Source organism: Cnephaeus nilssonii (genome assembly GCF_951640355.1).
Source record: "Cnephaeus nilssonii genome assembly, chromosome: 18".
Lineage (NCBI taxonomy): Eukaryota > Metazoa > Chordata > Mammalia > Chiroptera > Vespertilionidae > Cnephaeus > Cnephaeus nilssonii.
This window is the reverse complement of record NC_137089.1, coordinates 54659826-54683623: the sequence shown is the minus strand read 5'-3', so window position 1 is coordinate 54683623 and position 23798 is coordinate 54659826. Positions and strand designations below refer to the sequence as shown.

At 50.6% G+C, this 23798-nt stretch overlaps 1 protein-coding gene across 1 annotated transcript in view; it reads left to right on the top strand.

The window, feature by feature from the left end:
• Positions 1-23798, top strand: part of MMP16 (matrix metallopeptidase 16) — a 165413-nt gene that overhangs the window by 100932 nt on the left and 40683 nt on the right. The window contains exons 4-5 of the mRNA XM_079796376.1: positions 268-572; positions 19553-19714. Coding sequence (XP_079652502.1) covers positions 268-572; positions 19553-19714 — 467 coding nt within the window. The remainder of the gene's footprint in view (positions 1-267; positions 573-19552; positions 19715-23798) is intronic.

The window sequence follows — 23798 nt, the reverse complement described above, 5'->3', positions numbered from 1 at the left end:
CTCGGCAGCGCCTCCCAGCGGGTCCTGGAGGCCCAGCACCTGCGGGTCCAGGGGCCCTGCCGCCCCACACTCCGCAGGGACCCCCACTCCAGCTGGGGTGGAGGATGCTGGGCCGAGAACCAGACGGCCTGTGTAGTGAGCTCTAGCTATGGAAGCATGGATTTTAGTTCATTTCTCCTCTTAGTTATTTTACTCACTGAATAGATCAAAATCTCTAAGACCATTTGGAACGAAGCCACGGGCATTCTTCTTTTCTCTACATTTCAGTATAAAGAACGTAACTCCGAAAGTGGGGGACCCTGAGACACGCAGAGCTATCCGCCGTGCCTTCGACGTGTGGCAGAACGTGACTCCCCTGACATTCGAAGAAGTGCCCTACAGTGAGTTAGAAAACGGCAAGCGAGACGTGGATATAACCATCATTTTTGCGTCTGGTTTCCATGGAGACAGCTCTCCCTTTGATGGAGAGGGAGGGTTTCTGGCACATGCCTACTTCCCTGGACCAGGAATCGGGGGAGACACTCATTTTGACTCCGATGAGCCATGGACACTAGGAAATCCGAATCACGATGGTAAGCACATCATTCTTTTCATAGCAAACACCTCTCTCATTTTTAGCTTTGGAATGCCCAAGTAGTTCACAGACTTAAGGTGTTGATTCTAAATATAGTTTTTAAAATTATAAAACAATGTATGAGGCTCTTCATAACCTTTAGAATAAGCATTTTTATGGGCCGCTAGGTAACGGCGGTTCTCCAGGTGGTCTTCCGACGGAAGACGAGCGGCCTGGCTTTGCGCAGTGTCCCTTAGAAGACTTCCCTGGACTGGAGTCCTGGGCGCGCACGCAGCCTCGCTTCCCCACACTCCATTCCAGTGTTTCTACTCGACACTGAACCCTGATTGACATGGGTTGTGTGGCGCCTTCCTGTTATTTTCTTTCCTGTCTTCACCTTTCTACTCTGTAAATCATGCCCCTTTCTTCGCATACCCATTTCCTTTGGTCTCCCAATGTAATACAACTACAAAAGCTATTATTTTGTATTATATCCTTCTTTATTTTTATGAAAAACTACTTTCTTGCCAATTTATTTTGACACATCTATCAGTTTTCTAATCTTATAATTAGTCGGATATGCAAAAATAATGTAAAAATAAAAACCTCAACGCTAAAAGAACAGTTACTTCAAATATAGAAGCATGGGTTTTTTCCTAGACAACAATCCACCTTCTATTTTATGTTTAAAAAAAATTCACGGAATTTGAAGATCCTGGGGTTACAAGGTTCCAAAGCAGCCATCTCTCCAGTCCCTGCGAACAAGAATGGCATCTTTTCTTTCTCCCCACATGGTAGAATGCTGTTGAAAATACAAGCGTGCGTTGTTTTCATAACAACTAACCAGCTAGTAACACTCTTACTTTCTCTTCGATGAGGTAAGCCCAGCCATCACACCAAGGGTTGTTAGTTCGTTAGGAGGTTTAGTTAGCTGGATAATACCATGAGCTTTTAGAACATGCAGTATTCAAACACTGTATAGGACTATAGGATGGATTAGGTTGAGTTAAACTTAAAATAACGTCAAATTCCAAAGAAAGAACATATAATAACTTCATGTTTTACCCCCGAAATATCTAGTATTACTCAAAATCATGTTTTGAATTATTGTCAATTGGAGTATTGGCTATAATATGAAATTACGGATTCGTTGTTAAGAACTGGTTGGAGACGAATGACGAAGATGGTGGGAAACGCCACTGCAGCAGAATGAAAAGCAAGAACTTGGGCTCAGACTGCCCGATGTTTGATCCCGGCTCCCTGGCGCTGGCCCAGGAGCCTGCCCGGGCGCCGGCTCTCTGCTTCTGTGCTCGTCGGGGCTGAGCGACCTCTTCTGAGCAGCTAGCGATGCAGCCCACAATATGGGAGCTGGCCTGAGGGATTAGGCACTTAAACTGGGTTTACTTTATTTTTATCAAAACCCCACAAGCATTCTAATGGACTGGTTCAGATGTCTTCAATTGTTAAAATTATTTTACAGGATGGAAGGAATGTTTGCGTTCTAACTGTCTGAGAAAAACAGCAGTTACATTAGAATTTTGCTGAGACAGTCAAAACTGCATGTGCCTCCGAGGGAGAGACTTTCTTCAAAAATTCTGAACAGAGAAAATTGTGTTTCATTCCAATAAAGCTGTTATGGTGGAAGTGGTGTTTTTGAGGTGCTGCTGGAAGAAACATTTCCAGAGGCCCCACCGGCGGAGGAGGTGTGGGTGAAAGCTTTATTTTTGTGGAATTACACCCCTGGGCTTCCAAAGTCCCGTTTCTCTTCATCCAGTCCCGGAAGAAGCGTAGCTGGGGCTTCGGTCCAGCCAGTGTCCAGGTTCCCTTCCAGGTTGAGCTGGATCCAGTCAGCGTCCGGCTAGTTAGTCATTGGTCCACTGTGGGACCACAGGGCCTCGGGCCACATGGGAGAATGCAGGGCCCTCCCCAAGCAACAAGAGTCCCAAGGGTCTCAAAAGCGCAAGAGATGGAATTCCTTTGGCGATTCAGTGTCCCAGGTTTCCCAGCACTTGTGGCCACGCCCAGTCTGGCCACCCACCTCTGTCCCCAGGTGTGGTTGACAGGCAAGTACCTTCCCCAGTCCCCCAGCTTTCCTGGGCAGGAGCCCCCCTTCCCTTTGGGGTCCCTGGGGAGTGTAAAGGTGTAGCTTTCTGATGCAGCTGCCCAAATGGCATGCCTCTAACATCTGGCCTTCCCTGTGCTTCTTTGCTGTCATTAATGACTCCTTAGTCATAACGGTACCAGACTAAGCACAGCTGCTTACATCTGTCTCTCTGAAGTTGTGATAATTTGGCTTTGTGGCCTCATCAATTTAAAATTATTTTTAAAATCTTCTCTGAAAGAGATGGTGCCTATCAAAGACCCCTATGTTCTTTTAAAATACTGAAATAAGAAAGCTGCAGAAATCCTTTAGGTGTATCCTTTCTCAGCAGTTTTCTCAGGCATCAGCCGATGTTTTTGAAAAAAGGAAGTTTTAAGAAAAAAATCTGTGGGGACATTTGAGATGCCATAGGAAATGGGACTGTTGGCACCGAGCTGCGTGGGATCGGTGTTACCGTGCTCATGTGCTCTGTGTGACGGAGAGTTTCCCCAGGAGTGCACGTGTGGGAGAGAGTTCCGAAGCTCGAGCTGAGGTGTCCGGCGCAGCCAGTGGCTGCTGACTCAGAGTCCATGTTAGCACATTCCGTTGCCTCTGAGCTTATACTGCCCAAGTATAACAATTTTTGTAAGTAGGCCTATTATTGAAATCCTAAACAAAACAATTACTTAATATTTAGCATTATACTTTGGAGAAAAATATTGTTTTACTGGTCAAATAGGAATATATTTTTTCCTGTGAGTTTAAAGGAAATGCCTTTGCAAAATAATAGTGTTTCACATTGTAGGATTAGGGGGAAGTTAACTGACTGTTCAAGATGCAGTCCCATGGAGATTGATGCTAATTAGGATTGCAGCCTTCACCGACACCAGCGTGGCAGGAAGGGTGGTCCGGGGAGTACCGGTTGTTAACAGAGGGCCGCCTCTGGCTCAGTGTGGGAGCTGGGGAGTGTGGGCGCGTCGGTGTCTGTCTGCGCGGATCCCAGCTCTGAGACTCTTTGGACCACAAAATCAGGAGGCGCGATTCCGACGTCTTCATTGATGAGCATCTCCTTGTGTAGTCCCCGTGCTCCTGGCTTACTTCCCTGGAACGTAGTTTTCTCTCCTGTCACTGCGGCTCAGCACTTGTCTTAGAAAGCAGAGCAGCCCGCAATTTAGCAGAAATGCAAATGGGAGAGCCTCTGGGTAAGTGCAGGCTCGTTTCCACAGCATATTGTTCAGCTAATGACAGCAATTTGAGTCCCATCAACCTCAAACGAGATAAACAGTGTCTTAAGCTGCCGGTAACTCTTCATTCATTGTTATCCCCCTTACCATCAATTTGCTCATAGTCATAATACCTTTTGAAAACCCAACCTAAAGCCCATTAAGTAAATTATGCAATTTTTACATTAAAAATCCTATATAATAAAGAGGTAATATGCAAATTGACCATAACACCCTCACAAGATGGCTGCCTAAGACCAGGCCGGCAGGGGTGTTAGTGAGGGACAACCAAAAACTGAACAAACATGCTGCGTGGGGCGACCATGCTGGCAGGGGGGGCAGTAGGGGTGACCAGGCTGGTGGGGGGGGGCAGTAAGGGGTGACCAGGCTGGCGGGAGGGGGGGCAATTAGGAGCAACCAGGCTGGCAGGGAGGGGGCAGTTGGGGGCAACCTAGCCAGCAGCAGGGGGCAGTTAGGGACGACCAGGCTGGCAGGGGAGGCAGTTAGGGGCAATCAGCCCAGCAGGCAGGGGGGGCAGTTTGGGGCATGTAGGCAGGTGAGCTATTAGGAGCCAGTGGTGCAGGATTGTGAGAGGGATGTCCCCGAGGGGTCCCAGATTGGAGAGGGTGCAAGCTGGGCTGAGGGGGACCTCCCCCCATGTGCACGAATTTCGTGCACCGGGCCTCTAGTAAATAAATAAACACACACACAGTCCTACTAAAAATGCCTTTTCTAAAAAAGTTTTTTTTTTTTTTAATCTTTTATGGAGTGGATAAGCAAAGCAGGCACAGTAATTCCCAGTAGAAAAATGTTACTGTGATGTGATTTTTGAAAAGTATCCATTGCCTGAATGTGAGATGGAAATTTTACCTCTGGCGAAATGTTAAGATTCCTTCTGCGAGTCATTATCATATTATTTCCTTGGTGACAGTATGAAGTTTAAAGGGCGCTATCCATGTAAACAGGCTTGTCACAAAGCCCCTTCCCAATCAGACAGGCATCTTCCCCATCCTAGGACCTCACATGGGTAATTCTCAGCAGAAGCCTCCCTATGGAAATGACATAGAGCTGTGGCAGAGAAGCGTCTAGAGGCAGATCTGATTTTACTGTGTTGCAGTTCTAGTGACAAAAAGAATGCATGCCTTTGGCTGTGTTTGTTGTCAGAAAAGTCCCTGCCAAAGACGTGCTCTGATGGTGTCTGTTTAAACACCAGGAAAAGAGAAACGATGATCTGGATTTCCTCTGAGCTGTCAAAGCCCGAGAACCTACTACCTCGGTGTGAGGGTTACGTTTACTTGTGACTGGGCTGGGCTAAGGGACACCCTGGTACCTGGTAAATGCCTCTGGGTGTGTCTGTGTGGGTCTCTGGGAGAGATTCGCATTTGAACCAGGAGATGGAATAAAGAAGATTGACCCTGGCCAATGAGGGGCATCAGCCCGCCAGCGGGGCCCCGTTGAAACTCAAGAGAGAGGACAGGAGTGTCACCTCTCTTCTTTTTTTATTGATTGATTGAGAGAGAGAGAGAGAGAGGGGGGGGGATCTATTTGTCGTTCCACTTATGCATTCATTGGTTGATTGCATAAATTACCAGGGATAGAACCGGCAACCTTTCGGTGCACAGGACGATGTTCTAACTGACTGAGCCACCTGGCCAGGGCTGAAACTTTATTTTCAAAGTTGCCACAGTGTCCCTCCTCCCCAGTGGTGAGACCTGTCGGCAGGAGCAGCCCTGTGCAGCCCACGTGGACTGCAGCTGCAGCAATGGACACCCCGGAGAACAGGAGGCTGGGCCTCGGGACGGCCCTGCACTGTGAGCCCTGTGGTTCCAGGGGCGTGTCCTGGCCGGAGTGGGCCTGAGAGCGTGGCCCCTCAGCCTGCTCTCCACGTTTTCCATTGAAAGGTCATTTGACCAGTTGCAAGAGAAAAGGAGGCAAGTCCAGAGACCGTGGAAAAGCATCACTGCTGGTTGTCGTCACCTCATTGGAAGCTGTGAAAGGAGAAAGCAGTAAAATGCAAATAACACGGGGGCCCAGATGTAACGGGCATTTAGTATGTCCCCGGTGCGACGTGAGTTCATTTTATGTATTTAACTCATGTGTTACAACAGACTTATAAAGTAGAAAGTACAATTACTTTCATTTCGCAAGGAAATTGAGGCCCCAAAAGGTTGGTGACTTGCCCAAGTTCACCTCGTTAGCAACAATAACAGCAAATGAAGCCATTACGGATCCTAAAGAGTCAGGGAAATGGAATATTACTTTCATTTTCAGGAGAAAAGTGTATCGTTGAAAATATCTTCTCAAGTGAACCAAGAAAACAATATTGGAAACAACTCAGAATGCCTGTAAAGACTCGCTGGGAGCAGGAAAAGAAAGGACATTATACTCTAAAACCAGGCCCTGTCGTGTGGAAAGAAAGCTGGGTAAGCGTTTTCAGGAGAACACGAGAAGGTAAAATGACGTGAAGTTCAAGACTATGTACAGAAGGCACAGGGATCAACCCAACTTATGAATTATGGGTTCTCCTGAAGGAGAGAGTGGAGAGTGGAAAAATTAAAGTGACAGAGATAAGCCACCATAGGAGAGCAAAAATGCCTTGTTCTAAATTCAGACCAGTAGAATGCAGTTCAAAAGAGTCATTGCATTCATTGTAAAATTAATACAATCAGATTCATAAATAAATATTGACACATGCTGGTTGTCATGTGCCCTGAGTGGGCTCTGACTCCTGGGGACCCTGGGAATGGTGAATGGGTGAGCTGGCAGATGAGACAGGTTAGGAAAGATAAAGATCAAGGATGACTCTTCACCTACAGCCACACAGAAAACTACCAAACAACACAGATGCCAGGAGACAGTGCAATATTTTGAAATGCTAAGAGAAAATAACTAGAATTACCAGACAAAACTATAATTCAAGGATTAGGATAAAAAGAATAAAAAAATGAGAAAACTGACCATTTGTTTAACATGTATAAAAGGCTTTCTAAGGTAAGTAGTACAGGATGAGAAGGAGCTTATAAGAAGAATCTTCGATGAAAGGAAGAATTTTGATCAAAGAAATTAATAAATATTCTATCTACTAGTAGCCCTGTGCTTGAATCCGTGCGCCAGTAGCTCTCTGCGGGGCCTGGCCACTCTGCGCCCATGCCCAGAGGCTCTCCACGGTCCAGAGACCCATCCGCGACTGGGTGTGGAACGCTTGCCTCGTCACCGGGGCGAGGACGCAAGCGTTCCACGCTCCGGCCTGGCCAGAGGTATATCTGCAGCCGGGCGTGAAACGGTCGCCTCGTCACTGCAGTAATGAAGCAAGCATTCTGCCAGGCCGCTCGCGCTGGGACTGGGGGACTCCTGCGGGGCTGAGAAGACTGGGTGCCGCCATCTTGTGGCTATGGGCACGGCCATCTTTGCGATGGAGTGACAGTTAATTTGCATATTACCCTTTCATTAGATAGGATAAGATAATGATGTGTAATCTGTGCAGTTAAAAAGAGACAGAAGCTCATTGTACAGTGATAGCAGGTAAATCAGGGAAGGAACAGACAGCATCACATTATTCTTAAAGTCTTGTATTGTTCAACAGTAAGGTTAAGGAATAAGTCTCACATGTTTTTAAGTGGACGTAGTCAATCTTTAAGGATAACCAATAAAAAATACGTTTTAAGGAGAGTATAAATTTAAAATGTCAATAAGAGAAAAAGAATGGTATAAAACAGAACAAGTTAAAAAATCAGAATAAAATAATTTTAAAATTCCAAATAGATCATTAACTTCCATGAATGTAAATAGACTGAACAGGCCCGTTCCAAAGCAAAGTTCCTAAATCAATAAAAACAAAATCCCACCGTACACATCCCCGTCACAGCGAGTGTCGCTGAGGCTCGAGGTCAGAGGAGCAGGCGCGTGTGCGCACCCTGGGGGACGAGGAGGCAGAGCCCAGGATTCGCGGTTTTCATTTCTGACACGTTGGTAGTCTGACCAGAGTCTTTTCACACCGGCATTGTTTCCAACAGCAGAGGAAGCAGAACCACCCACAGGTCCGTGTTAGGAGGTTAACATACACCGATTGTTTATAGGAACACGCGGAAGGCCGAATGGCAGGACAACGTGTCACGACTGCTACCAGCAACAACATGGACCATTCTGAGAGAAAGATGGTGAATAAGGAAAATTACAGGAGACAAGACACCATGATTCCATTTGTTCTGAGGTTCAAAAACTAGGGCAATAGAAGACATAGGCACAGAAACGCGCTCTCGCAGCCAGGGGGAGGGTCACAGCTGCAGGTAATGACCAGCCCGCAGGAGGCGGGGGCATGGGCTAGGGACCAGCGGACGAGGAGATGGGGAAGGGGATGGGGGGTTCCCAAAGTGAGATGATTTTTAGGACTGTGTTAGTATCATGCTTCATAATTTGCATAGATGCAAGGAATGTCGTCTTCCATGTATCAAATAGCACATAACTAGTGTCCATCCTCAGAAATGGGTCTTGCAAAGAGTACAGAAGCCCAAAATACTATTTGATCTTAATCAAATCTTACCCGTCAGGAAGTTTCCATGCAGAAAACAAAAAGGCATGTGAATTAAGAATTGAAGGAAAAGTATAACTTTGGCCAAGTGACATAGGAAGAGGGGAATGTTAAAGCGACCATGGAGATGTCAGCCTGTGAACACACGAGGACATGTTCGTCGGGGACAGGGCCCCGGACCTCAGCACTAGCCGCCCGGCCGGTAGGCTTTGCCGGGGGCGGCCCCCCGTCTCTAAAGCCTCTATCCAGGCTGTGAGGTATTTAACTTGGATGACTTTTCAAATGGTATATCCACTCTTTTGTCTTTTCAGAGTTTAAAATTTTCTCTATTAAAGTATGCAAATGTGTTCTTTAATTTATTCAAACACTGAATGTGGTTTAGCAGGCAGCATTTTATCCCTTTTCTTCTTCAAAGTTTTTGATGTGAAATAATTGGTTTTCTGAGTTCTTGCAGGCAGCAGTGCCTTATCAAAATGTTAGGAAATGCACTCAGTAAGGTTATTAAGCCTTTTGAAGAATATATAAAACTAGAGGCTCAGTGCACGAATTCGTGCACGGGTGGGGTCCGGCAGGCCTGCCCTGATGGGGGCTGATCAGCTGGGCCAGTGCCGGGGAGGGGCTGCAGTAGGTTAGGAGGGGGCATTCGGGGTCCCAATCGGGCCAGTTGTCCACCACAGTACACGTCATAGCAACTGATCGTTCCATTAGTTGCACTCATTCCTCTCATTCCATTGTTCCAATCACTTGGCTTTTATAAATATAGACTAGAGTCCTGGTGCATGAAATTTGTGCATGGGGAGGTCCCCTCAGCCCAGCCTGCACCCTCTCCAATCCGGGACCCCTCAAGGGATGTCTGACTGCCGGTTTAGGCCCAATCCCCGGGATCGGGCCTAAACTGGCAGTCGGACATCCCTCTCACAATCCTGGACCAATGGCTCCTAATCGCTCACTGCCTGCCTGCCTGGTAGCCCCTAACTGCCCCCCGCTGCTGGCCAGGTTGCCCCCAACTGCCCCCTCCCTGCTGGCCTGTTTGCCCCCAACTGCCCCCTCCCTGCTGGCCTGTTTGCCCCCAACTGTGCCCCCCTGCTGACCTGGTCACCCCTAACTTCCCCCCCCCTGCTGGCCTGGTTGCCCCAACGGCCCCCCCTGCTGGCCTGGTTGCCCCCAATGCCCTCCCCCGCCCCCGCCGGCCTGGTCACCCCACACAGCTGGCTGTTCAGTTGTTTGGTCATCCCTCAATAACCCCCTGCTGGCCTGGTCGGAGGCAGCCATCTTGTGAGGGTTATTTTGCATATTACCTCTTTATTATATAGGCTACTATAAAGAACTTAGTTATATTTCAGTATCTTACCACAAAAATCAAGTCAGTGGAATTATATTCAACAGTGGAAACCAGATTAATTTAATCTCCTGGTTTCTGTAATTGAATAAATTACAGTTTGAGTCCAACTAAGGCACGTGTTGGCGTCGGTGCTTTTAACGGTGTCCACACACTCAGACACGGTCCCTTTGTAGCCGTGTGATTCCTTCCTAGTGGCTGTGGGGCACTGAATTAACCGCTTCTAATGAGCAGAATGTGGTGGTGATGTTGGGTCGTACACAGAACTCATGATGGATCTTTCTCTCTCTCTCTCTCTCTCATCTTTCCTCCTCACTATATTTGCCTTAGAGCCCCATCACTCTGTTCTGTAGAAGCCCAGGCCATATGGAGAGCCAGGATCAGGGACTTCTCCAGTAACCAGCACGCATTGGCCAGCGAGCCTCGCTGGAAGGGCACTCTGGTCTCAGGCCTCCCGGAGGCACACCCCGGCCTCCAAAGAGACGCCTCGCTCAGCCCCTGGTAGCAGTGAATAACTAGAATGTCATTCTTGAAGTTTTTTACAAAAAACAACTACAAAAAATGTATTTTAGGGCTTTCAAGTATTGACACTCACTCTACGGACATAAAATCTTTCGTTTTCTACTTTTTGAAAACTAAGGATGTGTGGCTGACTTCGGGGAATGTGCAGAAGTCTGCTTGCAGGGCTGGAGGTGGGCTGTGTAAGAGCAGCCGCCTGCTAGGAAATCAAGAAGCCGAGCAGCATGGCCAGGGGGAGGCTGTGGAAGGTCTGGGTGCTTCTGGGAAACAGTCCCTGAAGAAGTGCTTGCACAGGAAGTGATGGGCTGGGACAAAGGGTCACTCCTGTCAGTCAGTGAGTGGGGGTGTGGGGCCATGACCGGGGCACTGCCCTGTGGCGGCCGGAAGGGAAGCAGAGGGCATGCCTGCAGCTGTGTGGCAGGGGTTCGCAGGAGCGTGGCCGAGGGCAGGCCGTGAGCCGGGTGGGAAGGGAGAGCTGCAGGGAAGGTGGCTCTGGGGTTGGGGGGGTGAGCCTGGTTATGGAGGGCAGTTTGTAGCAGGTGACCCGACTGTCCTTAGTAGGGACCCCTTTGGGGTGTCGCGGTGGTGAGGTTTCACACGCCCCAGGTAAGCCAATGGCAGGTGCCCTCGGCGGACATGGTTGGGCTCCTGGGAGACTTGGTCATGTGATGGCTTTGCTCCCGGCTGGACGTGCGGTGGACGGTAAACTCTCCCTATTTGCCGTGAAAGCGCGTGGAAGTAACCACTCCTGCGCAAAGGCCGGAGGGTGTGGCGGCCTTGGAGTCAGCACTGGTCTCTGCCTCACCTGTGCCCGAGGCCACGGGACGGCTTCCGCCTCGGTGTGGGCGATGACGCCTACTCCAGACAAGTTTTTTTTGGGGGGTGGGGGTGGGGGTGGGGGATAGTAATTCATGGAGGGTCATATCCAGCACAGAAACGGGACTTCGGGTTCAAACAGACCGAAATCCCGAGGTGCTGTGCCACTTCCCGGCTCGTCAAGTTTTCTCCAAACCTTTGTTTCTTCGGCTGCTATTTGGGGGTAACCACGCCACCTCAAGGGGTCACTGTGAGAATTACCTTCTGGGCCAGGTGGTACCCAAGGTGCTCATTTCTATCCCCTCTTTAAAAAGAAGCCTTCGCCTGCAGCGGGCTCAGTGGGCCGGGCGTTGTCCTGTACACCAAAAGGCTGCAGGTTGGATTCCCAGGAGGGCACATGCCTCGGTGATGGGTTCCATCCCCAGTCGGGGTGCACCCGGAGGCAACCGACCCATGTCTCTCTCTCTCCCTTCCTCTCTCTCAACATCAATGGAAACATATCCTCCGGTGAGGATTGAAAATGAGGTTTCGTTACCAAAAAGTTGGATAAATCATGGCCAGATAAAAGCATTCCTATTGCTTAAAAAAGGAAATTTTCTGGTTCTTTTACTCTTACCCCCGGTTTGGCTTCACCGTCCTAGCAGCAGACGGAGAAGACGCGGAAGAGGCTTAGTGACGCCCAGCCTTTTGCAGGACCCAACAGGCGTGTGTTCCCAATAGGCCGCGGCCGCCGGCACCCTCCGGCACCCTCCGGCACCCTCCGGCACCCTCCGGCTGGCTGTGGGTGCCGCGTGCCTGTGCTGTAAGCCCCTCCCGACTGCACGAAGACGGGGTGTTGCTGAAATGTCCTGAGAGCCCTCCCCTGGCGGACGGCACAGTAAATCACCAGGGCTGTGACTCCACGTGTTTAACCCCTTCCCCTCCCCCCTCCCTCTGACAGGCGTCCATCTGTTCTCTACCTGTGAGTCTGTTCTAGTTCGTTCGTGAGTTTATCTTGCTCTTTAGATGAGAATCAGGAACTCTGAAGAATGGAAGTGGCCGTGGCTGAGGCCTGGACACCGGGTTGTCGCAGGCGCCTCTGATTATGGGGGAGAGCGCGGACTTAGTCCACGTGTGCAGGAGATGCGGTGTCCGGCCACGTGTTACCCGTTACGTTTGTGTTCGTCAGTGAAATGGGTGTCTCTGTCCCAGCTGCAGAGGGAGGGAGGGGGCTCCGTCCCTGGAGCGCGGGAGCACAGCACAGACTGACCCCCAACAGGTGGCGTGGCCCCGGCTCAGCAGGGGGGGCAGCCCTGTGAACTGGCCCAATGCGGTGAGCCACGGCCACGCGTGGTTTGCTTCGCAAGACTTTCCTGCATTTGTGAAGACATGAGACGTGCCTGGCTCGCTGAAAAACGACTTCCTGTCAAACCAGCCTGAGGGAAGCAGTCGGTTCTCTGGCGTCCATCCGGAGCTTCCCGGTGCCCCTTCCTTGGTGCAGGCCTGCGCTGAGCACTGTGCTGACTTACTCTAGCGTGCTTGTGAGTTAAAACTGTAAATGCCCCATGGTGGCATACCTCCGAAAAAACGTAATGGTTTTTGGAAGACCTATTAGATGGGTATTTGATTTCCTTATATTTTAAATGCCAGAAAATGTCAAGATATTAGTAAGGAAATGAGAAATTCAACTCAGGTTGGCAGTGAGCTGAGGGGACTAGGGCGCCAGAGGAATGAGGTGAGAGAAAGCAGACACGGAGTCGGCGGGGCCGCTGAGAGGCCCGTGTTTGAGCAGGCTTATGAGATAGCACATGTTAGGATTACTCATAACAGTTTTTAATCCTCACCCAAGGACATGCTTAGAGAGAGGAAGGGAGAGAGAGCGAAACGTTGACTGGTTGCCTTCTCTGCGCTCCCGACCAGGGATCAAACCACAGCCCAGGTACATGCCCTGACCCGGATTGAACGGGCATGTACCCTCAGCACGTAGGACAACGTTCCAACGACTGAGCCCCTCGGCCGGGCTGCACCGTCATTTCTTAGTACTTGGGGTGTGTGTGCTCCCAGGGCACAGCGTGTGGACATGCGTGGATGGGCGAAGGAACATTGGATGAACGTAGACGTAATTATGACAGGAAAGTGGTGGTGAATGCGTGATCGTTCATTGGACGCTGCGGGGGTTCTGAGACGGGAGCACACCGAGACCCAGAGATCAGAGACGCCGTGAGCTCCCAGCCCAGCCGGGGCGGCAGCAGCGCCTCCTGTGGGAGCCGGAGGCGGACCCTGGCCTGGGTGCCCCCGGGTCAGCGCGTGCGAACCGCGGCCGGCGGGCGTGGGCTGGCGCTTTTTAATTCTCTAAAGCTCATCATGCGACAGCAGCTTTTGTTTCTAGTGGAATTCGAATCACAGGGCGGTACTTCATTGACAGTGTTCCTTTAGACCGCCGTGCAGGGTCAATGAGGATTGCCCGTCTTCTGAAGAATGATGATGCCTGGAGCTCTCCGCGGCCAGTGCTTCCGATTGACAGTGCGGTGGCAAGCCCCGTGGGCTCCGTCCGATCTGTCAGTCCCGTGGCCTCACCTTCCCTAGGCGAGCAGGACCCGGCCGAGCACCGGCTGGACCGGAAGGAGGCAGGTCCTCGAAACAAAGGGCCGGCTGCGGTGGCTTGTTTCACTGGTTGGTCTCCTGTGGTTCTCCTATTGGTCCAAACATGCAAACCGTGTGCGGCTGAGAGACTGTCTTCCGGTGAGAACGGGCGCGCTCTCACAGAGCCCCGGGCCACACGCACCCGCCGGGGCAGCGCGGTCCTGAGGCCGGCCCAGGGCCAGGCTCCGTGCACCTGCTCGCTGGGGCAGGAGCGGGGTGCACAGGCTGGAGGCTGGGCAGGTGAAGAGAAAAACAAGATGTCCCCCCTGCACAGGCCCCTGGGACTCCGACCCAAAGCAGGCAGGAGCGCCCACAGGTGCTTGGGAGCCAGCACTGAGCTCAGGTGTCGCCGGGGCTCGTCCTGGTCCCGGGAGCCACGGCTGTGCTTGGGTCCCTGGCGGGTCCGCGGCTGCTTGCGATCCGTGCCTGGTCCTTGGAGTGCCTGGTGGAGGACGGCCCTGACCTTGAGCCCACGGGAGCAGCTGCCAGCCACACTCCCTGACGGCCTGGTGGGCGGCTCTGTCCCTAATGTCTTGTGATGTCAGATGTGTGTCTTAGCAAAGGCATCCGGTTTGAAACCCCAGAGGTGCTCATGCTGGAGTCTGTGTTCTGTATCCGGCATCTGAAAACGCCGGTCGCTCCTTTTCTCCCGCCGCCTTCTCAGCTGCGCAGGCCTGTGGACACGCCTGAGGTCTGCTCCCCATGTTGCACGCATGCACACACGCCTCGTGCCCCACCTTCCTAAGTGCCCCTCCTTCCTCGTGTGTGTATCTCCGCTGTGACTGTGTGACCCCAGTAGCCACGTTGCATTGGTTTCTTATTCAGAGTAGCATCTTTAGAAAAAATTCCTGTTTTCCTGTAACTGCAGTCCTGTGCCTTTAAAAATACATATTTTTATTGATTTCAGAGAGGAGGGTAGAAGGAGAGAGAGAGCAAGATCAATGATGAGAGGGAATCATTGATCGGCTACCTCCTACACAACCCCCCACTGGGGATCAAGCCCGAAACCCAGGCATGTGCCCTGACCAAAAGTCAAACCGTGACTTCCTGGTTCATAGGTCGATGCTCAACCACTGAGCCACACCGGCCGGGCCAGTCCTTTGCCTTTTCATTTTCTCCTGCCTGACCTTTGACCTCACGATCTTTATAACTCCTCCACAATAGTCCATGAAAGCAAACCAGTTCTCATCCCCCCAGGCATTTCCTCTGGACCACGTCCCCTTTATTACCTGTGACCACAGGTACTTGCTGACACTTGTCAGGCACTGTAGTTCCGTTGTCTGAAGCCATGCGGGTAGCTGCCTCTTTGGTCTCACGCATCCTTCTTTTCCGTCCCAGTCCTCTGAGGAGGCGGAGAGTCCTGGGTGTGGGGGAGAGGCATCCTTCTTTTCCGTCCTCTGCAGGGGACGGAGAGTCCTGGGTGTGGGGGGAGAGGCTGGCGAAGGGCACACATTCCGCTGTGGGACGGGAGGCGTGAGGCCCCGGCGAAGAGCCCAGTGGCGGCCGTGACCACTGCGGTGTAAGTGAGACGTCGTGAGAATAGAAACGAGGTTCTCACGGAAGTGGATGTGTGAGGCGATGGGCGTGTGCATTTGCTCCGTGAAGGGACCCTTTCGAAGCACACGTGCATTAAATCGCCACTCTGCGTTTTTAAGATGGCAGCTCATTGTCAGGTGCACCTCAGAGAAGCTGGGGTGTGCGGCCCGGCTCAGGGGGAAATGGAATTCTACCTGCACTCTCAATTCTGAGGAACCTCCCTCCCCAGGAGCCACCCGCTCATGCCTCGAGGGGACTGACCCTCGCTCTGTGCGGGGCAGGTCTGAATGCGCACTCTGCCCTTGGGAACAGCGCAACATTTCGGTCTTTAAAGAACTCAGAGTAGATTGGGAAGATTTGCCAAAGAAGGGTGCAGTCAGCGCTCAGCGCTGAGAGGAGGCGCTGCGGAAGGAGTGGGGGGCGGGGGGCGCCATCGCGGGCGGGGCCGTGCACCCGGGGAGGCTCCGCAGAGGGGGATGTTGGTGCATCTCATCGCCTGCTCCACCTGCCTCCCGCACACCGGAAGGGGGTGCCCCCCCCCCCAGGAAGACAGCTCAGAGACCTGCACACTGAACCAGCACATGCCCTGTGCTGGAGACGCCGCACAGGACAGAGGTGGAGGTGACGCTGGGAGGAGGCTGGCACGAGGAGGCGGTCCCGGTGGCCGCGCTGAGGCATGTGGACTCACCTGGCAGGCAGCGGGAGCGCAGCCCTCACCCTAGCGCCCACACCCTTTCCGGGTCCCCTCTCGGGGATGCCCATCTGGAGCTGGCCCCTCGGTGACGGCATCCTCACCCGGGAGCCCCTGGCATTGCTCTAACCAACCCGGTCAGTCCCCAGTCTGCTCTGACGGCCGCGCAGCGTCTTTCCCGCTCCGCCCTTGCTCCGTGACTACACGTGTTCCCGGACCACATCAGGGTGCGGAGCTGATCTTAGACCGAGGTCATCACCTGGCCTCGGCCCACAGAGTCCGCGCTTCTGCCTTATGGGACGGAAATGCCCCGGCGAGCCCGTCACACCCTCACCTCCTGCAGCCCTTGCTGTCCTCTCTCCCGCTCCTGTTCACCTTGACACCAAAACTGTGCAGTCATGGCCCAACGCCGCCTACACTCCGTGGGCTGAGGCTGGGAGACACTCCGTACAGCGACACCATCTGCCTTCAGTCCCTGAGCAGCCCTGCGGCTGACAGCTCTCCGCAGACCCCGTGCCCCTGGGCGCCAGCCTGTTCGCATGCCGCTCCTCTCTCCTGCCCCCCCCCCCCCGCCCCCGTCGTCTCCTCTCAGCCCGTGGCCTTCTGCCTCAGCACGTGAAGCCTCAGAGAGTCTTTCTCAAGGCCCGCGGGCTCCTACACCCAGCAGCCCTGCGCTTGCACGCTGCCCTCCTTGCCTGTGCAGGGGCGGAGCTGTGGTCAGCCACTTAGATGGTTTATTAATATTCGTAACAGGAAGAAAGCAAAAGGGGAGCTGGGCATGACGGGAAGTCCGGCGAGGTGGGAAGGCGCTCCTGTCCGTCTCACTTGGAAGAAGAATGGGCTGCAGAGGGGCAGGCAGGGCTCAGGGGAAGCCCCGGGCAGGGCTCAGGGGAAGCCCCGGGCAGGGCTCAGGGGAAGCCCCGGGCAGGGCTCAGGGGAAGAGCGCTCTGCTCCTGCTCCCCGCACTCGCTCTGTGGCTGCGCTCGCCTGCGCCTCCACAGCCCTGCGGCTTAGCAGCTGCACGGCCACGGCCCGGCGGGCCCGCACGTGATGCCCGCAGCGGGAGCACAGCTGAGCCAGCGTGCGGGGCTGGACGGCTGTCACATGGACAGAGACCGAGGCCGTGGCCTCATCCCGGCCCTGCCCCGGACGGCTGGACTCTTCATGCGAGACGGGGATGGGGCGTTGGACGCCGGGGCCGAGTCCATGGAGATGAAGAGCACTCACCCTCTGAGACACGGGAAGTGCCTTTCCTTGCATCTCCCAGGATTCCACTTGCACGGCGTCTCGGACTGAACACTCATGGAATGAGCTGCTGGTGATGCTGCCCACGCTCACCTCCACCAAACAAGCCAGCATGCACACACACGCACGCACGCACACACACATGTGTGCGCATACATACACACATGCGCACACACGTGCACACACGGACACATACGTGCACACACATGCGCACACACACGCGCACGGGAGCAGCTCGCCTGGGCCGTTTCCGTTTTCTCTCCTCACACCTGCACTCTTCTCTAAGCAGCGCTGTCGTCCTCCTTTTTAAATACACCCAGGAAGTCACTGCTTCCCTTGGCCTCCGCCGCTCCTGCTTCAGGCCAGGTCGCCCGCATCTTGGCGCCGACGTCCAGGTTGGCACACACTGCTCCTGGTTCCCAAGGGAACACACAGGGTCCTGGTCACTGTCCGTCCCAGCGGGTCCCTGCTTTGCTCAGAGCATGCAGGGACCCACCCTCAGACTGGAAGCCACCCGTCACCATTGTCCAAAGTTCTGCGTGTCCTGGCTACAGGTGCCCTCCGGCTTCCCAGCCTCTGCCTGTCTCCCCTTACCATGTCACTGTGTAACACCTGTATGTCTCCCCTTACCATGTCACTGTGTAACACCTGTACGTCTCCCCTCATCATGTGACTGTGTAACACCTGTACGTCTCCCCTCATCATGTGACTGTGTAACACCTGTACGTCTCCCCTCATCATGCCACTGTGTAACACCTGTACGTCTCCCCTTATCATGTCACTGTGTAACACCTGTACGTCTCTCCTTATCATGTGATTGTGTAACACCTGTACGTCTCCCCTTATCATGTCACTGTGTAACACCTGTACGTCTCCCCTCATCATGCCACTGTGTAACACCTGTACGTCTCCCCTTATCATGTCACTGTGTAACACCTGTACGTCTCTCCTTATCATGTCACTGTGTAACACCTGTACGTCTCCCCTCATCATGACACTGTGTAACACCTGTACGTCTCCTTATCATGTCACTGTGTAACACCAGCATGTCTCTCTTCATCATGTCACTGTGTAACACCTGTACGTCTTACTTTTCTATCCTGTTTCTTTCCAGTCTCCCCCATTAGAATGTAACTTCTGTTAGGCTGGGTATTGTTGCATGACGTGTTCTCATCTGTGTCATCTGGGCCTAGAGCTGTGCCTGCAGAGTGTAGGCATGCAGTGAACAGTGAGGGGGCCATGGACCAGGGATGGGTGAACCCCGCAGGCTGCTCCGTGGAGTCTGTGTGCCCTCAGCACTGAAGCGCTGGGCTGAGATTTGCTCTGAATTCAAAGGATGGAATCAGCTCGTCTATGAATTGATTAGAATTTGTAGTTATAGAGCAAATGTAGTTACCATGACTGTGAGGCTACACAACTGAGTCCCACGTTCTAGGTCGGTAAGGTAAATAAGTGTTCATATAACAGCCTGAGTTCTCATAGGAATATACTCAGTAATATTGTGCTAAATCCGTATGGTACCACGTGGGTACTAGACTTTGTGGCTTATCACTTAGTAAATTATATGTCAGTTTACTGTGCTGTACACCTGAAACTAATGTAATAGTATATGTCAACTGGAACAGATTTTTTTTTAATTTTAAAAAATAATGTAAGCAGAAAAAAATCTGTATATATAATAGAGACATATGCTAATTAACGGGACACTGTAATGGGTCGACTGGACAGGAGGAGGTTGCGTGTGCAGCGTTGGGGACGGGGTGGCCCGGCCTCCACGTGCCTGCACTGGGGGACGGCCTGATCAGCAGCAGCAGCCGTGGCTGCTTCAAGGGCCGGAGAGGGAGGCAGGGCCGGACCGGCGACTCGAGGTGGGTGGTGCCGTGCGATTTTGAATCGCGCGCTGGGCTCCTAGGATATAAATAATGACCCGAGTTCTAGTTGCAGCTCCATAAACACACAGGGTGAGCGGGCACACGGCAGCCGGCAGCCTGTCCCCGGCCGTCCTCCCTCCTCTGCTGCCGTGGGCGTGGCTGCCCACTCGCACGTGTGGCGGTTAGAACCGCCTCCAGGGCCTCACCAAGGGCTCCTGCCTCGCAGGCTGCACCAGCAGACACAGCAGGCGGACCTCTCTGTGCAGGAGCGGCCGTTTCTGATGCTGCTGCTCTTGCTTCAGCTCTCCTTCCTTGTCCATCCCTTCCCGCGTCTACATGCATGTGGCGTCCTGCGCGCCTCCCCGCCCGCTCACCCCGTGTGACGTAGCACAGGCAGGACATCCAGGGGGAAAGCAGGTTGAAGTCCGGATGCCCCCGTTTCTCGGGTGCAGCGTGGAGGACTCCGCGCTGTCCGGCTCGGCCGGCTCTGGGTGCGCCTCACAGTCAGCCTTGTCTTCTCGCCGCACAGGAAACGACCTGTTCCTCGTGGCCGTGCACGAGCTGGGCCACGCGCTGGGCCTGGAGCACTCCAACGACCCCACGGCCATCATGGCCCCGTTCTACCAGTACATGGAGACCGACAGCTTCCAGCTCCCCAGCGACGACCTGCAGGGCATCCAGAAGATCTACGGTGGGTACCGCTGCTTCGGCGCTGTTGTTTCTGACCTGTAGACTTTAGAGAGAGGAAGGAGGACGGAGAGAGAGACCAGCTCCTTGCTCCACTCACTGACGCGTCCTTTGGTTGCTTCTGCCTGGAGATCGAACCTGCTTCCCTGGACTATCAGGGAGATGTTCTAACCAACCCAGCTACCTGGCAGGACTTTTATACTTTTTAAGAAACTAATTTATTTGAGTTATTTTTTGAAGTATAAAAATTGGTTGTATTTTTTAAACCACTGCTTCTGTTTGCTTAACCCTGCAGAGGAGTCCAGAAATTCCTGCTGTGCCTGCTTCTTTGAAACAGGTGCTCTCAGTACATTTGAGAGGGAACTGCTAGGGAAACAGTCTTACCTATTGGCAAAAGTCTTCACTCCATCAAGTTTTGTTGGCAGTAATCCAAGATGCCCGGATAGACAGATTATGAGGAATTCTTAAACACGGATAAGAGTTTCTCACTGACTTTTGTTGAGACCTGTAGTTATAGTAAAGCGCTGATAACATTTAGTGTTTAACTTCAGGTAAAAATATGTGATAAATGACTATAACCAATAAAAATGGTGAGAAATACAAGATTTTCCTCCAAAATACCTGAGGCTTTGGTGCAGACTCACAGGTTGTCTCTCGGGTTCCGATGCTGCTGTTAGATATTTCATAGACAGATCACCTTTGAAGTTGCAGAAAATACCCTTGCTGGTTGGACATAATGAAATTACCTCAAAGGCCTATAATTAATTACTAAGAATGAAAGTTAACGAACAGGGCGTCAAAGTGAACACATGGCTATGCTGACGCACATGTAATCCTAAGTGAATGTCTAGTGCAGTGCAGTCGCTTTTATTTATGGGGCTCAGTCTAGAATGCAGAATAAGATGAAGGGAAAAGGACTATTACACATGTCGACTATCAGTCCAACTCCCGCACCGGAGCCTTGGCCTGGGAGGATGTTGCTGCCACGGGGCTGTTAAGTTCTTGGCACTCATCGTGCAGACAGAGGATGTGCTGTGCTAAACTGGCGCACGCGCCTCCCGTTTCCACTGCTCGCCACGGGCTGTGCCGGCGTAACGCCCAGTGCCCAGGAGACACTGCTTGCAGTTTTTAAGTGGCGTCATTTCAGTTCATTAATCTTGTGTGCATTCATTAATTCATCCACTGCGATATCTCTGGTAGGCATTCTCACCGGGTTAAAACAGATTTGAAAAACACAGGTCCACTTGTGTGTGGCTCTTGATTTTTGGGGAGACTCACAGGTGATGTTTCTGGGACACTGGACATGCTGAGTATCCAAGGGAACTAGCAGGTCCTTCTTGGGGCCGAGTCAGGGGTCTGGACAGAAGGTCTGCAGATTATGCAAGCAGGTCATTGCTTCTTTCTCCCCTTATTTTAATCTTGGAATACTCTTCATTTATTTATTTATTTTTAAAATCTTCATTGTTCAAAGTATTACATTTGTCCCCCTTTCCCCCCATTCACACCCTCCAGCCCGCCCCTGCACCCTGTCCCAGGCTCTCACCACCTAACTGTCCGTGTCCATGGGTTATGCATATATACATATAAGGTCTTTGGCTAATTACCTTCCACCCACCCACCCTCCAGGCTTCCATGTCTCTGGATCCTCTCTGTTCATCGGTTTATTTTGCTAATTAGATTTCACATCTGAGTGAGATCATGTGATCTTACCTAGCATGATACTCTCTAGGTCCCTCCATGCTCCAGAGGTTAAGAGATCCTTCCTTTTCACTGCTGCATAGTATTCCAGGGTGTACTAATAAATGTACCACAACTTTTTCATCCACTCATCTACTGATGGGCACTTTTCAGATCTTAAATTGTGCTGCTACGAACATAGGGGTGCATACATTCTTTCTGATTGGTGTTTTAGGTTTCTTAGGATATATTCTTGGAAGTGGGAACACTGGGTCAAATGGGAGTTCCATATTTAATTTTTTTGAGAAAACTCCATACTGTTTTCCACAGTGGCTGCACCAGTCTGCATTCCCACCAGCAGTGCACAAGGGTTCTCTTTTCTCCACATCCTCGCCAGCACTTGTCATTTGTTGATTTGTTGATGGTGGTCATTCTGACAGATGTGAGGTGATACCTCATTGTCATTTTAATTTGCATCTCTCAGATGATCAGTAACTTTGAGCATTTTTTCTTATGTCCTTTGCCCATCCATATATCCACTTTGGAGAAGTGTCTGTTTAGGTCCTTTGCCCATTTTTTAAATTGGATTGTTTGTCTTCCTTTTGTTAAGTTGTATGAGTTCCTTATATAGTTTGGGTATTAACCCCTTATCAGGTGTATCATTGCCAAGTATGTTCTCCCATGCAGTGGGCTCCCTTTTCACTTTGTTGATGATTTCTTTTGCTGTGCAGAAGCTTTTTATTTTGATGTAGTCCCATTTGTTTTTTTCCTCCTTAGTTTCCTTTGCCCTAGGAGATGTAACCATAAACATATTGTTACGAGTGATGTCCTAGATTTGCTGCCTATGGATCCTTCTAAGATTTTTATGGTTTCTCAACTTACATTTAAGTCCTTTATCCATTTTGAGTTTATTCTTGTGTATGGTGTAAGTTGGTGGCCTAGTTTCATTTTTATTTTATTTTTTTGCATTATCTGTCCAATTTTCCCAACACCATTTATTAAAGAGACTGTCTTGACTCCATTGTATGCTCTTGCCTCCTTTCTTAAATATTAATTGAGTATAATGGCTTGGGTGGATTTCTGGGGTCTCTGTTCTGTTCCATTGATCTATATGCCTAATCTTGAGCCATTACCAGGCTGTTTTGATTAAAGTGGCTTTGTAGTATAACTTGAAATCAGGTATTATAATTTCTCCAACTTTGTTTTTCTTTCTCAGCATTGCTGCAGCTATACAGGGTCTTTTATGATTCCATATAAATTTTTGGAGTATTTGTTTTAAATCTGTGAAATATGCTGTTGGTACTTTGATAGGGATTGCATTGAATCTGTAGATTGCTTTGGGTAGTATGGGCATTTTAATGATGTGGATTCTACCAATCCATGAACACGGTATATTCTTTCACTTGTTTATGTCATCTTCTATCTCTCTTTTCAATGTCCTATAGTTTTCTGAGTACAAGTCTTTTGCCTCCTTGGTTAAGTTTATTCCTCGGTATCTTATTATTTTTGTTGCAATGGAAAATGGGATTGTTTGTTTAGTTTCTCTTTCTGAGAATTCATTATTGGTGTATAAAAAAGCCATTGATTTTTGGGTGTTGATTTTGTATCCTGCTACATTGCCAAATTCATTTATTAAATCTAGTTGTTTTTTGGTGGAGTCTTTAGGTTTTGCTCTGTACAATATCATGTCTTCTGCAAATAATGAGAGATTTGCTTACTCCTTTCCAATTTGCATGCCTTTTATTTCTTCTTCTTGTCTGATCGCTGTGGCTGGGACTTCCAGTGCTATGTTGAATAAGAGTGATGAAAGCGGACATCCCTTCCTTTTTCTTTTTCTTAGGGGAAATGGTTGTAGTTTTTGCCCATTGAGTATAATGTTGGCTGTAGGTTTGTCATATATGGCCTTTATTATGTTGAGTATGCTCCCTCTATCCCACTTCGCTAAGGGATTTTATAAAAAATGGATGTTAGATTTTGTTGAATGCTTTTTCTGCATCTATTGATATGCTCATTTGGTTTTTGTCTTTCAGTTTGTTTATGTGATGTATCACATTTATTGATTTATAAATATTGTACCAGCCTTGCATCCCTAGAATAAATCCCACTTGGTCATGGTGTATGAACTTTTTAATATATTGCTGGATCTGATTTGCTAATATTTTGTTGAGGATTTTAGCACCTATGTTCATCAGGGATATTGTTCTGTAATTCTCTTTCTTTGTAGTGTCTTTATCTGGTTTTGGAATTAGGATAATATTGGTCTCATAAAAGAGCTTTGAAGTATTCCCTCCTCTTGGACTTTTTGGAATAGTTTGAGGAGTATAGGTGTTAATTCTTCTTTGAATGTTTGGTAAAACTCCCCTGTGAAGCCATCTAATCCAGGGCTTTTGTTTGCTGGGAGTTGTTATTTT